This window comes from Limanda limanda, chromosome 9, assembly GCF_963576545.1.
Source record: "Limanda limanda chromosome 9, fLimLim1.1, whole genome shotgun sequence".
Taxonomy (NCBI): Eukaryota; Metazoa; Chordata; class Actinopteri; order Pleuronectiformes; family Pleuronectidae; genus Limanda; species Limanda limanda.
The window spans coordinates 14194394-14210068 of record NC_083644.1 but is presented as its reverse complement, the minus strand read 5'-3'; the positions used below and the strand labels follow the sequence as shown (position 1 = coordinate 14210068).

The 15675-nt window shown below is 40.8% G+C and overlaps 2 protein-coding genes across 2 annotated transcripts in view; both read right to left on the bottom strand.

Moving 5' to 3' along the window:
• The window catches only part of usp13 (ubiquitin specific peptidase 13), a 31188-nt gene extending 20360 nt beyond the window's left edge, over window positions 1–10828 (bottom strand). The window contains exons 1-9 of the mRNA XM_061077884.1: window positions 10294–10828; window positions 8238–8363; window positions 5650–5707; window positions 3457–3578; window positions 2646–2788; window positions 2057–2241; window positions 1743–1843; window positions 1012–1202; window positions 355–426 (exon numbers count right to left, since the gene is read on the bottom strand). Coding sequence (XP_060933867.1) covers window positions 355–426; window positions 1012–1202; window positions 1743–1843; window positions 2057–2241; window positions 2646–2788; window positions 3457–3578; window positions 5650–5707; window positions 8238–8363; window positions 10294–10404 — 1109 coding nt within the window. The 5' untranslated portion in view covers window positions 10405–10828. The remainder of the gene's footprint in view (window positions 1–354; window positions 427–1011; window positions 1203–1742; window positions 1844–2056; window positions 2242–2645; window positions 2789–3456; window positions 3579–5649; window positions 5708–8237; window positions 8364–10293) is intronic.
• A 1379-nt stretch (window positions 10829–12207) lies between these two features.
• Window positions 12208–15415, bottom strand: ndufb5 (NADH:ubiquinone oxidoreductase subunit B5). Its single transcript, XM_061077973.1, has 6 exons — window positions 15292–15415; window positions 14524–14606; window positions 13913–13979; window positions 13765–13826; window positions 13058–13164; window positions 12208–12420 (listed from the first exon to the last, which is right to left on the bottom strand). The coding sequence occupies exons 1-6, from the start codon at window positions 15407–15409 to the stop codon at window positions 12300–12302; spliced, it is 558 nt and encodes a 185-aa protein (XP_060933956.1). The 5' UTR covers window positions 15410–15415; the 3' UTR covers window positions 12208–12299.
• Window positions 15416–15675: the final 260 nt, after the last annotated feature.

The following is a 15675-nucleotide window of genomic DNA, read 5'->3' as shown; positions in this document are numbered from 1 at the left end:
ATGTGATAATATTATTCAAGATTGTTCATTTGATATAATACATCAGCATTAAAATCATATCGTAGATGATTTAATGCATCTGTATCGAGTTACACTTTTCTTATTCAGCACTTATATGAACAGCGACAGGTATAAACATGTTTGTGGAAAATGAGCCTGAGAATATGAGACATTCACATCACTGATACTCATCACCTTTCTGTCACTGACTCCACTCACACTCATCACAGCCAAGGCGTCTAAAAGGCCTCTGGTATCAGAGAGGCTCGCTGAGCTGAGCTGTTTTTCAGCAGCTGGAAAACACCTTCACTTGTGTGTGTGTTCACTGCGTTATATCATACTGACGTCACTTACATCTGTGTGGCAAAGTCCTGGGAGGGGTCGAGGGGGGAATAGTCATATATCCTCTGAAGATTCCCCACATACCTGAAGATCAAAATACATGTCACAAGCTCACATCAGACGGAGCACATGGAGCGTCACGCACAGACACATGCCGCGTCCTGTGTGTTCATGAAAACACACAAGGTTGAACTGAGCAGACGGCAACACCTTCTTCTTGTTGTCATACTTTTTACTTAAAGCACCCATTAAATCTCTGCTGGAACACATTTATTATGATGTGTTTAATATACTATTCACACATGTGGTTTCCATATAGGCAGCTGTGCCATTTTTACTGTCAATTATTATTCACAAATTAACACTAACAGATAAATGTTTAATGTCATTTAGGCACAAACTATTCAGGTTAATGAACATCTGTTAGGTGCCTCAGGTGGTGAAGAAACTCACAAAGATGCTGCCAGAATCTCTTTTATAGCCGACAAATCCTGTATTATCTTCCATTTAAATATCTTTGCATACAGCATTTCTAGAAATTTATAACATCCTCTGTGTTGTCTATTCACTAGACAATAGACAAAATGAGCTGGATGGCGTTATATACATAATACACACAAAAAGGATGTTTTTCTTTAGAAAATCCTCATCACAGTGTACAGTACTCACATCCTCTGGAAGTCTGGGATGCTGAAGAGAACCTGCATTACTGTGCCAAGGTAGCAGCTGTTGCCCAGGTTCTTGATCCCTGTGTAACCAGAACCGAACACCGCCTTCAGTTTCATGCCGGACTCCTGGATCACCTCCCATTCACTGACTCGCGGACGCGCATTGTTATCTGTGTGGTGCCCGTTCTCTGTCTGAAGGGGAAACAGTAGAGGTAGAGTCAAGACGTTGGTTTAAGTTATATAAATGGATATCTAATGATGAATGGAGAAATCTGTCCATCTGTATTTCAAATTTGGCAAGTGTGTTGCTAGGGACCCAAAAAGTTCAGTGTTGTTTGTGAAGGTTTCTGAATCAGTCGCTCTTGATTAACCTTTTCACTCTTTGCTACACGTTACCTGTGTTGAAGGAAAAGGTGGAAATACACTACAAGGGCAGTGCAGCATTTGAACAATATACAATGTGCAGGTACCAGGGTTCAAGAAAGGCAGAACTCAACTGTGAGGGCATGGCATGGTGAATTGCTCAAGACCCATGGAAGTCAAGTTTTGAATGTGATGTTGTTTAGAGGATGCTTTCAAGAAAGCTGCAAAAGGATTAACAGAGGCCATCTATCAGCCTCTACTTGCTGTAGAGCACTAGTTCAAATGTTTTTGAGAAAGATGTCGTTGAATACTGTTTTTAGTAAAAACATCTTGACTCTTCTGCACAGTGAAGACATTAAGACAACTTGCTCTTTTCTGCAGCATCTGTAGCATGTCTATTCCGAAGTGTGCCAAGTGGTCTGATATGTTAGGGTCCAACACGGCTTCTTCCTCTTCGAACGAATAGACATCTGAAACCAAGATAAAAGTCAGTCAAGCTGAAGTGATCATTTTTATATTCACAGATTTTTGGCCAACAAGCTCTTCATACAACACCCAATAATCTAATTTAAACATCGGAATAATTAAGACTTCTCCTGGCGTGAAATTGTAAAGATTGTTCATCAAACATGAACATGAACTCGGATGCAACAGTTCAGATGAACCCATCACTTGTCTCAGACCTGCTCCGTCCGGGGTGATGGTGTCCAGTTTGACAGCCAGGGGGTGGTTGGTGGCTCTGTAGTGCTCCAGAGCGTGGCCGTTTCCTCCACTCCCATCAAAGAACCACTTCCCACAGAGCAGGGTACCATCGGTCAGGTTCAGCCACAGGTTCTCTCTCATCTCGCACTTCTGACACTTCCAGCCACTGACAACACACAAACATTAATGAAGTTTAAATAATATTTTCTCATGAAAAACCTCTATACATAATAATAAATACCTAAATAGTTTAGAGGCACAAGAAGCTGAAGTAAAAGAGCAAGTAGCTCCTGATAAAACTTGCAAAACACTTTTTCCTATCTCAATATTTATTCAAATGTAGCACTGTGTGAAATCAAACGTTGGATTTTATAGTTAGCACCAGGAAGAGGGAGAGGACAGATTACATGTCCCTGTCTGTGTTTCTATAACCATCATGGTGATACAGCTGAGAGGGAGCGCTGCACAAACATCACTTACTTATGTTAATCATGACAGTAACATATCTCAGCTGTGAGATCAAAGTGTTAGTATGATGCTTCTTTTAAGAATCCAGAATGTCTGTCCTACCTGGGTGGGATCCTGACATCGTTATCCAGCTGTCTGAGGCTCCTGGCGTGTCTGGACACCTGGATCTCCTCGTCCCAGGACTCAGGTTCTGGTTTCTTGTAGGCTGATGGTGCGTTGAGCACTGCATCACAGGCGATGGTCACCTGGACATCGGATGACACAACAGAGACATTATCAACAGTGACCAAAAACAAAGCCAAAAACACAAAGCTGTGCAACAGAAGGTGGCTGAAGCGGCACAGGAAGAGCAGGCAGTGGGTAAAAGAAAAAACAACATGCAAATAAAAATAAACAAAACATTTGCAGCACCGCAACTTCTTCATCCACAGCATTAAATTATACATACGTAAAAAGGAAAGGAAAAAAAAAAAAATAAGTAAATACAGGAGTGAAATGTCTCCTCGTTCCTCTATGCAAACAAACCCACACGCAAAAGTGATAAAGGCAACTTGGCGTGCACCTGGTGGTTCCCCTTTCTTTTTTATGCAGAGAGAAAAAGGTTGTGAAATAGTATTTTAACAACCTCCAATCCATCCTCTCAAAAAATACTATAGGCCGGATTAGTGCTACTAGACAAGCCTACATGGTGACATATCACAGAATCTCACTGTGCATGAAATATATTATTACTTAACATTCCTGAACGTAAAATACTGGCAAACTATCAATTATCCTTAAAAAGGTTCAGGCTATGTGGTGGCTCTTTGATCAACCCTGTCTATCCAGTGTCCGGGGAACCACTGAGTGCATCCTCCGCTTCAACATGCATGGAAACACACACATCGCCCTCATGCAGCGACATCTCACTGACCAGAGCGGGCAACTCCTCAATATTTGGTAAGGCGATCTCGAAGTGGTCTGGAAAAATGACGAGCTTGGCCTCATCTTCATATTCATAGTCCTCTCCGTTAAAATCACGGTTTAGCTCTAAATCTTAAAAGGGAGGAAGCAGATGCTCTGTCAGATGCAGTTAGACACTGACGGACATTACCTGATAATATCATTATTGTTATTCCATGATGGAGTTTGTTCCTGGTTATTTTTATTTTATGTTCTGTTCTGGTGACGGCTGTTCTTTTTTATGTTCTCCACTTGGTCCTTTAGTCAATACCATTACAGTCTTAGGTTCCACTGTACAAGCAGATGAATCATTGAACAAGAAAGACATCAATGGCATCTTTTTTTACAGTGACAGGATAATGACTCTTTTGATCACACTGAGCTATATTTAGGAATTCAGCGTGGTTTGAATCTGTGACATTTGTCTGTGCAGCTATGGAATCCTCATTTCATTAGTGATCACATATTGAGACTAGAAGGGCACTCGGAGAGAACACACCTCTGCTAAGGCGAGAACAAAAAGCCTGGATCGGCCTGTTCATCCGGATCCACGCTAAAATTAAATAGGTTCTCCCATAGCCCATCACCCACACTTCAACCAAGTTTGAATAAAATCAGTTCCGTAGTTTCTGCATATTCCAAAAGACAAACAGCAATGAAAACATATAGGATCCAAATTAGGGAAGCAAATAACAATTATTTTTATTATTCACTCAAATGGTGGATATTTCCTATTCTTATTACTTCTATAATTTCTATAAAATGTCAGAAAATAGGGATTAGGGTTAGGATAACTCCGGAAATGTCTCCTGAAAAAATGCATCAATAAATGAATGACCTGAACATTTCACCTCTAACCAAAATTATACCAGTCTTAACTTGAACCTGAGAAAAGCGAGCCTCCTCTCTTAATCTCTGTCTCCATATAGAGCCGTCCGGCTGTCCTCCACCCAGCACTAAAGTCGTGTAGTGACTCATTACAAACAGATCACAGGTTATCCCTGACATTGTTATTGTCCACACTGACTTCATGGCAACCACAGGTCTGACGTCAGCAGCTAGTGGGCACGATTAGATCACTGGAGTGGTCTGGGGATGACGGGGCGATACATGCATGTCCACTGTCACAAAGGAAAGAATTGTCATCAAGGCCAGAGGACGACTTCTTAAAGAAAGACTCCCGCAAAGTTCTATCAGGGACAGAGTCAGGTGATGGATAGTAAAGTCAATGGAACTCTGGGCGATAAGAAAACAGTAACGTCTGTCAGAAAGAGGTTGAGTGGAAGGAATTCCCCCATCAGCAGGGGGGGGGGGGGGGGGAGGGAGAGACACCTGGTCCTCTCCGAGCCGCAGCGTCATGACTGCAGCAGAAGTGTGTCAGCCTTGACGGGAGGTTGACAGGTGGTGGCAGCTGAGAGGCCGCAGCGATTGACAGGAGGCGGCCCCACTGTAAACCAAGCAGGAGGAGGAAGAGGAGGAGGAGGATGGGAGTTGGCCAGGCTTTGATTTAGAACAGTTACCAACCACATATACAAATAAATGGGCTATATTAAGAGCACAGGAGGAGGAGGAGGCGGAGGAGGAGGAGGAGGAGGAGGAGGAGGAGGAGGAGGAGGAGGAGGAGGAGGAGGAGGAGGAGGAGGAGGAGGAGAGGTCTCATCCTATGAAATATGTGACGCTTTCGGGTAAAGGCCGGTCGGAGGGGCAGCTGGTGGGTCGCCACAGTGTTACAAACAATAACAGTGGCTTGTAATGGAATGGAGGTGGTTCTCTGAGCACAGAGAGAGCATTTCTGATCACAACCAATCAGATCTCTCGATGACCGTTGCTAGTTTATTTCAAGTTACTATTAGTTATTGAATTAACAGGACAGTTAATAAACCAGTGACTCCAAAGACCTAACCCTTGTGACAATTTTGAAAAGAAGTGTCTGGCTGTGGCCCCTTCATCATTTGTCATGTTTTTTAAAGATGGTAGAAGTTTTAAACCAATTTAAATTGTATTGTATAGCCCATATTTCCAAAACTGTACTGTTTTTGTTATTTGAATTTAAGTTATAGCATAAGTAAATTCAACTGAAAATACTGCTGTGTATATAGAATAGTTAATGACTTTTACTTCTAATGGAGTATTATTACTGTGTGTTGTTGCTACCCACACTTACCTAGAAAGACCTTTCCATTTCTCCGTCTGGGGATAGCACCTGCAGCTCCTGTGGCTTTCTGTGAGAAACAACAGGGATGAACAAATTAAACAGGGTGAAAGAATCTTCATTTAAAAAGGACCTTTAAGGATTTTTACTGTAAAAATGCTGAGAAAAACGTTTACACTTTGAGAGAAGATACAGATGGTTGTCATATTGTTAGAAATAGATGCTGGATGTTCTAGTTGCCAGATCAGGTTACAAGATGAGGGGGAAACCCCCTTTGAGAGCAGGATCAGAATTAAAGATTGATGCACTGAGGTTTGTAGACTTGGAAAGATATAACTTACAGAAAAACACCATGTATATGGGCCTGTCTTTGCCTGTGTCCTCAAATGTATCTGCCCCTACTATATTTCTCTTTTCTCTTCACAATGGAATTTCAAGAACACTGGTAACCATTAGACCCTCAGTCTTTACCAGACTGATTGAGAAATATTTTCAGCACTTTGTAAGTGACTTTACAAAATAACAAAGTACCACTGACTGGTGTCTGTCCGGCCCGATCAGGCTCAGCCCGGGTGCTGCCCACTCAGTCAACAGGAGGCCGGACACAGTGGGCAGACCAACAGAGAATGCTGACACACCGAGTGGACTCATGGGAAAAAAACAGCAGACACGGGAGCCTGCAGAATGTGAGCAGCTGTTTCTGGCCAGATTCAGCCATGGAAATAGAAGCTCTTTACAAAGCAGAGCTTATCTGGGGGCAATTAGAGCCATCGAGGAAAACACGGCTGCAGCTACAGCCTCTGTTGTTCACCAGAAACTTTGAAATAAAAAATGGTTTGTTCGCGTGGGGTTTGTTCGCAGAAAAGCAGAAAAGTTTTGTCAAATCATTTTATAAATTTTCAGAAATGGTAAATAGAATAGAAACACCTCAAGGTCATATAATACACCACAAACTTCACAAACAGCTATCTGGTTCAGACTGTCAGATTGCTTTATCAGATTGTATTACATATATTTATATATATGTAGATATAAGATGTTCCTGTTATTTTGTCCACCCCATCTACCATCATGAACAGCACAATCTGATGGTGATCATTTTATTCAGTACAATAAATGTAGATGGCAAGTTATAATTTGAACATCAGAAGTATCTTGTAAATAGTAAGAACACTTAGGTGCTGTCCCTCGGTGGAGGTGAAGAGGTGAGGCCTATCATGGGTTTGTTTGTAACAGTTTACAATTAAGTGTTTTCCTTCTATAGACATGTACAGGTGTAAACTGAAGAGACACATGTTTTGTCAGGGTTTCGATTGTTCATATTGACTTTTTCTACTTTATTTGATATTTTATATATTGAAATAGACCAATGTAAATATCCTTTCTCTTTGTATGTATCACTGTAAACGTTATTCTCTGTATATGTCAACATGTTGACATGACTTTCAGTTGACCTGCCTGGCTAAAAACATTAATTGGAAATACAACCACTGTGCAATATTTCAAGTGTTCAACCGTCTTTTTTCTGAGTATTCTTATTTTATTGATGTATATAATTGTAGATTAATTGTAAATGTTTACATTAAAAACTATTTATATTACATACAGTGATTACTGTTACTACAAACAGTGTGACGGGTTAGAGTCGAGATACACAGCTGAAAACATATCAAGTGTTAGACACAAACAAAGTCTGAAGGTCAGGTCTGGCAATGAGGCTCAATGAAATTTAATATTTTCCTCTTTTTCAAATACGATATAAAAAAAGCGTAAGTATTCATGGCGCATCAATTAACAGGCCATACAATGTGATTCTAGCACTAATGTTGACGAGTGAAAAGTCACTCTGTGTATGTTTCTATGTAAAGAATTAAAGCACAACCATGTGCATTGTGGAATGACACTGACTTTGGGAGCAAATAAGTCAAGGATCAAATGTCCAGTCCCAGTCAGGAAAAATAACTTTACATACAGTAAACAAATATATAAAAAAATACTAAATATTAGGACGTATTTAAGTACATATAGTAATGTAAAGTATTTACTTATTTATAGAGCTGTGTTTTACTAATATCATCTTTTATTTTTTTGATTACAAAACAATTTCATTTATTGGTTGTGAACAAATACATTAATAATCACTTACGTCTGCTTACAAATACATATTAGTGTATAAGAAATCATTAATACTTTAAATAGTTTAAATAGTGTTCAAATAAATAGGGAAGTGTAAGTGTGATGCTTGTAACTGTGAAGTATGAATTGAAATGTTTTTTTAAATATCAAAACAGATTATCTTAATACCATTTAAGTAAGTGAGATCTGATTGAAGCAGAAAAGGAGCTTCACAGATGATCATCTGTAACTGCTTTAGTGTCTTCTCTTCCTCATTCTCTTTTGTGTGTTCAGACCTGTAAACATGTGGTTTGACGAGATCCGCTATGTGTGAAAGACTTGGTGGAAGGATTGGAAATCGATATTAAATAAATATTTAAATCAAGGGGACTGTAGACCTTCTCTTATTACTATGGCTTCCAAAACTACTGCTTAGTCCAGTTTAAAAATCAGTTCCCATTACAAATGTGTGGTGGAAAACGTACCTCTTTAACATGTCGCTTGAGGTGCATGTAAACGCTCTGTCCTGTTTTGCGATAATGTCTCTCCACATGTTCTCGTCCGAAGCCCAGGAATGTGTTCATACACACATACAGGCCTCCCTCAGACTCCTGTGGACCAAAACAAACAGTGTCAATGAACAGCAGCGCAAGTGGAAGAGAAAAAAAACACAACAGGGAGTGTAACATGTTGAAAACCTTGAAGATTTTGCATAATATAGGAAATTTACCCTGTTTAATAATCAGCATTTCCCATCTTTATTTCGGCCAACCATTAATATTCAACAACAGCTAAAAGGCGGAGATATGGTCCCTATAATGTATATATTCACACAGAGTAATTCATCTTTAAAATTATCTTTTTATCTAATACATGGAGGAATTTAGGTGACATTTCAACTATTGTGAAAAATAGAGACATTGTTATCATTACAATTAACCTCATTTGAGTTTAATTTAAGACTTCATGGTCGGGGAGATGTGTGAGTGATTCTGTAAGCACCTTTTCAAAAAGGCTTTCTCACTCACACAGTCTTGTAAAACAGCCAAAAAACAGTTCCAGCACTGCAGCGCAGAATAAAAATGGCTGCTACCAAAGATCTTGGTTTATACTGTAAATCAGAGTTGCCTGCTCATAATAATCAAGCCAAAGAATGCATGAAAAAATGTGATTAATCTCATCATTTTTGGGGCAGTGAGGATCTGTAGATTTTGCTCCAGTTTCAAAAGCACAGTAAAATAATTTCTCATAAAACTGATGTCACATCTCTTATCGGATCTGAAACAGCTTGTTACTGAATACTGAGGTTTGTTCATTTTGATACGCGGGATAACAACAACCTCCATTTTTCTGACAGTAAACAACTTTCAACACTTTCACACCTGGACTCGCGGAGACATAATACATGTAGAATAACGTATATCAGCGATCAGCTTGGTCCTTATGAACCCCGTGATAAACCTTTAAGTGGCCCAAAGTGACATACGAGCTTCAAGAGAGTGCGGATAAAAATAACCCAGTCCTCCGTCCAACATGATGAACTCCAGACAGCTGAGTCACCTTTAAAAACGTTTTCAGTCCGAAAAGGAGGTTTTCATTGTGAGAAATGCTTAGAGCAAAATAAAACAATTAAAGGGTCAAATCTGCCACATGTTTTTACAAGTAGAGGAAAGGTTTATGCATTAAAGAGTCAGAATAATTCTAATAGTTTAGATGCCCCGTCTCACTCGTCAAAATCAAAACATATTAAATAATTAACTTCTGAGAGATAAACATACTTTAATTAATCAATATATGAGCGTAATAACATTTAAATTAAAAAGCATTAGTCTTTGACATACTATGGATGCAAGCAAGTGTGTGTGAGGACAAGTGTGTGTGTGTGTGTGTGTGTGTGTGTGTGTGTGTGTGTGTGTGTGTGTGTGTGTGTGTGTGTGTGTGTGTGTGTGTGTGTGTGTGTGTGTCTGTCTCCAGGTACGACCCATGTGTTTCAGAACCTTAATCAGTCACATTGTGGGAAATCTGAAAACAAGTCGTCGTATTGGAAAGTAATGTTTTATTTTAAGTTGGTGACATGATTGAAGGTTAGCTTTAGGATAAGATAAGGTTAAGATTAGGGTTCGGCAAGTAGTTGCTATGGCTACGGACAGGAAAATCAATTTAAGTCAATTGAAAGTCCTCTGAAGTCATAGAGACACGTGTGTGTTGACCTGTCAATGTAATGTATTGTAATGGCTTAAACTGCACAAAGGGGGACACCCCATATCTCTCTGTTCTCCTCAGAGGTAAACAACATTATTTATTTATTTCCTCTCCAAGTTCCCTCTCTCCTCACACACACACACACACACACACACATGGAGACATTTGTGTGTTTTTGAGGCTGTCAGTCTCCACATTTCTCTCCCCAAACGACCCTCTTCTCTCATGTCTCGGTGACAGTGTGTCTGTCTCTGTCTGTCTCAGTGAGTGTGTGTCTGTGTGTGTCTCTGTTTGTGTGTGTGTTAGCAGCAGGGAGGCAGGACAGGGGCTTCCACTCACCGGGGAGTCGAAGGAGAAGGCGCACTCGCTCTTGAACACCCTGTCTCCGGTCTTGGGGACCCTGATGGTGGGCATGTAGGGGACCAGCAGCTCTCCCAGGTCTGCAGCCATCTTCGCATTCCTGCTCGTCGCGGCACAGTGCTGCTGGAGCTCCCGGAGCACACTGCCACCGGAGAGGAGGCTATTTTTAAAGCTCCCTGTCTCTACATTCCTCCTCCGGCCAGGGGGGATGTGACGCTGGGAAACATAAAAATAAAACCACGGCACGGCAGGAGGAGGAGGAGGTGGAGGAGGAGGCGGGAGCTGAGGCTAATTGCTAATGCTAATGAAGAGGGAGCTAGCGTTGCTCTACTGTTGTTGTTTTAAATCAAGCTTTGCTACATCACCACCCACCTCCACCACCGCTGCTGCTGCTGCTGAGGAGACGCCCGCTCTAAGAGCCTCCACCCGGGGCTGTGTGAAGCAGGAGGACCCCTCCCACCTCCGAGCAGGGTTCATAATAACCACAACACCTCCCACACGATACTACAGCGTGTGTTCCTCCTGCAGGAAACACAGGATACTGGTTGTGATGGTTTCAGTTTGATGGTTTGACCGCAGTGTCATCACAGAACTGCGTCACTCCTCTGCAGCCTCTCTCGATCAATAACACAGATCGATTTAGAGACCACCGTCTATTCATTTTATATTATTGCGTTTATAATAAACATCTGGTTCCTCATGAAACATGTGTTTAACTCGCATCTTGTCCAGTGTGAGCTTCCAGCAGCCACATGTCAAATCCTCCCATGTGTCAACAAGCCTTTGTCCAACAGGCTGCTCAGCTCTGTCCCCACGTGGACGCTCTCCTTCACTGCAAATACGACACAATAAAACAATAATAGTAACACGGTGCATACTAACGACCAACAGTCCATAATAGTGAGTCATAAAAATCAGTCAAAAGCTAATTTTTCCACTACAGGCTTTATTTTTATTGGAAACAGATTTTTAAACTGGATTTAGCATTGGAATTGGAAGCAGCAGGGATAAGAGTGGGGAGTAGAAGGGTATTCAGGAGAGCACATGCTTCCACACAGTCCCATTAAATTAAATCAAGCTGCACCAAATGTCCCACACTCATTAAATATGCCTTGTTTATAGTTATTTTATTCTTGGATTATTCCCTAGGAAATCAACAGAGGTTTTGAAAATCACCCTCTCTCACAATGTTAAAGAAAGCGAAAAATAAATAAAAACACTGATCTAAACCCACACTATAATTAAATAGGTTCTTCCTTTGGTTGTGTCCCACTCCTCCACAAAATTGCACGGGAATTGGTCGAGTCGTTTTTTTTGCATAACCCTGCTATTTAGAAACAAATGCATATTGAAACCTCATTAGATGAGGTAATAATGACTGGCACATATCTCCACCAAGGCCCAACGGTGCATTTAAATTAAATCAAGTTACACCAAATTATACACTTGTAGAAATCAGTCCCCTCAATATGCCTGATGTTTTTCATTTAAAAGATACTTTCCTGTTGTAGAGAGTGAGTTACCAAATCCTTTATTTCAGCTCCAACCACTCCAGCCATTTTCCTCAGACCCGTCACATCAATAAGATGTTGATTACCAACCAGTCTGACATAATAGTATTTCACAAGCAGAGCTCCTGACCTTTATGTGTAGAATTGTATTGATTGCACTCCTGCCACATGATTGGCTTATTGGAAAAAGGCATGAATAAGCATGTGTATGTGTTCCTAATAAAGTGCTCAGTGAATGCATGTATAAAGACAGCTGTGGACTGCAGGAGGACACGTCAACAAGTGGATTTGAACCCAGGACATTTGTGTAAGACAATATGCTGTATATTTAATGTTACCTACAAAAACTGCACAGGCCTATTGCAGATCATTCAAGACCAAATTTCAGAGTACATAGATACTTTATTTATGCAAGAAGGGGGAAAAATTTACAAACAGTCAGATTCATCAACATGATGTTCAGACACATGTGGATTAATTGTCAGGTGTTGACTTGGGGCTGTTGTCAATGAGTTCCTTGTCGAGGGTCTCACGCTGGAACCAGGGGCCGTCTCCCTTGTTCCTCATCTGTCGACGCACCTCCGTCTGAGTCAACCTGTTGTGTGGACAGAGGGTTCATGAAACCATGTTTGCACAGTGGAGTTGTGAATCACAGAGTTGGGAGATTTGATTTCTGGTATTGTGCTACAACCAGCTGGATTTTCAGAATCTCATTAATATCCCGGTGTGATTAAGACACGTCCACACTAATACGTTTTGAGTTTTAAAACGACCATAGGACTGCATCTTTCCATTCACGCCCTCATAGGGCTTAACAATGGTTGAATTACAGCCTCATGCCTGAACAAATGGCTTTAGGAGCCCATCTGACAACTACAGACAAGACTTACTCCAAAACACCTTTAATTTAAAGCAAGTAGATTTATGAGACTGGCTGGATACTTCTCTGCAACTCAACACCTACTCCAATTAAAACCATTGATGATATATTACCATTACCCGATACCTACTACTACTTTCAAACTGGCATTGATTGTTTTCATACTTCTTTCAGATACTGTTATTGTATCTATGCGACAGTGTTGTAGATATTTGCATGTATGTGTCTGTATAAATTTGTGTCTCTAAATGTGTGTCACTGCTGAAGTTAAGTGTATTTTCTGGTACGGCACAACAAAACACATGGCAGGATGAACGGTACCGCAACACAATACACCTCTCCGAACACTCACCTCATGTCTGCCTTCTCTTTCTCTATTTGGATCATTGCCATCATCTTCTCATAGTCCTTCACCGGGGAATCATACACGTGCCGTGCAATACCCCTGGTGATGGGATGCTGCAATAACAATGACACACAAGACAAGAGTATGTGTAACAACTGCAAAAGTATTTGATGCAAACTAAATAAAGGGTTATCAACAAGTTCAGTAGTTCGATGTGATTGTGATCACAGGGCTGCCTCAGCACATTAGGTGATTGACTTATCATAAATGATCAGTCATTACTTAAAACCAGCAGTATGTGACATCATAATACACATGTAACATAATGGTATACGTACTATCATGCTACTCAATTCTAAGATACCCTTTTGCATGCCTATCTTCATCTGCTAATGAACAATTAAACCATGTGAACCTTTTCATTGGATTTACAGTTAAATTAGGGGATCCCATTTTCCTATTTCTAAAATATCACCACATGCATAGAAATGGTGTTAGTAGAGGACTCCTCTCGCTTCTTAAGAGTTGTCTGTGTAGGCACCATGTGACCCTTATAAATATCTGGGGACTGATTATAACATTAAACACTTGCAGCAGTTTAAAAACGTTTTGAGATGGTGCGGATGATGATGGTGCAATTTTGTCCTTCCCTTAAATCGGTGTTAAAAAGCAGTGAAAACCTTTTAAAAGTGAGGGAAACGTCAGGAACATACCTTGTAGTACTCCCAGTGCTCAGGTTCGTAACCCTCAGGAGTTTCAACCAGCTCTGCTTCACCTTCACAACACAATCACACACGTATTATCAACTGATTGAAACAGGGAGATAAAAAAAAAACACACAAAATGTACTAGCTCACTTACCCATGAAGATGTTTACAGTTGTGACAATGACGGCCACGGGGATGCCAGTCAGCAGGACGTAATATTGCTGAGGGGGGAGGGGGAAGAGGACAATGAAATACTGAAAAATGGAGGGCTGTTGTGCATGAGTGGTGTCCAATACTGGAGGTCTGATACTTATTCCAATATTAATCTGTCTGTCAGGGAAACGCATCGCTTCAATACTGGCATGTGTATTGTTAGGGGCCCAAGGACGTGCAGTTGAGACTTTGGTTATGCAATACTTTTAATATGAATAAACTCTGAATAACTACACGACTAGCTTCAACGGAAGTGTTGTTGTTGATCACGACAACAGCTCCTTCATGACCACAACAACAGCTGATGCTCCAGCCATGGTTCGGTGTCCTGTGTTGAGCTTCCCTGCACGTTGAATAAACAGGTGAACAGCTCTTTGTGCAGCAGCAGTGGTTTCACGCAGGTCACTTTTACAGTTCGATAAACAAAGCTGCAACCAGCATCTCCACCGGCCAAGAAAACAGCCCATTTCAAACAGGCATGTTTAGAATGGTCAGTGTACTTATGACTCAGAACACAGGGGGTAATAAAGACACTGGTGCTCCACTACTCACCAATAAGCGCAGAAATCTCCTGTCATAGAAGTCAGTGGGTTTGACAACAAACATTGACTTTCCATGACCCCAACGGACGGCCACTGTAAAACAAAGAACACCAAAGTGATACAGGACACAGGTGACAACAGGACTCTGGTTGTAGATGTAATAAAAAGCACATGGATGATAAGTTTCTTCATCTTGAGAGATCAATGTGATCAAACTTGGCTGTTGTTTTATAGTACAATGCAGCATTATATGTGCAGCTTTATATCCACATTGCCGTTTCTAGAGAAGAATATTATTATGATCCATTATTACAGCTGTATCTTTATTTGTTCCATCTTTGCTTTGTTTCTCTATCTTTCATCTAGATATGTTATTGTATATTTATTAACGTTCACAGAATCCTGTGGTGAACAAGTTGTTCAATGTGCACCCTATAGATTCCACTGGGCTTCAAATTAAAATAAAAAAACTAACAACTCATAAAGAGTAGAAGTATCTCAGCTTTGACATGTCACAGATGTTGAGAGGAAAACTGCCAACTACAATATTCTGTATGAAATCAATTATAATTTAAACTTAAACATCAGCTATCAGACAACACTTGCTTCAATTATACACGAATGCATTTCTGTGTTTGACTTTCTGTTGACATCAGGACAGACGCTGCCTGCTAGCTTGTGTTAGCATGCTAGCTAGCTCCGGCGCAAGGTCATCAGCAGATACGGCTCCGTTCGGAGTGAAACCTCAAACCTGTCAAACAGCCATGATGTATCTTACCTTTGTCTGTCCTCTGGACGGTCCTGGACAGTAAATGGGCCGCGGTGTTGCCACGTTTCAGAGGACTCAGCCTGGCCGCGAAGGCAGCGGCAGACCTGAGCACACTCATACCCACCATCGCGACTGTGGGCGAACAGTAGGGACCTCCGCTGACTACTAGGAAACTGAAGCTGGAGCCGCCATCTTTAATGAGGGCAAGAAGGGAAAATGCTGAAGTTGGCCTCACACTCGTAATATTTTCTTACATTAAACATTTGATTGAATCGAGACTTTTTTACCCTTAGTTTCTTTAAAATTAAATTTGCTGCAAATAATTACTTAAATTCTCTTTTCGAATAAGAGGGACAATACATATATTTCTTCCAATGTGATTTGTACCATAAT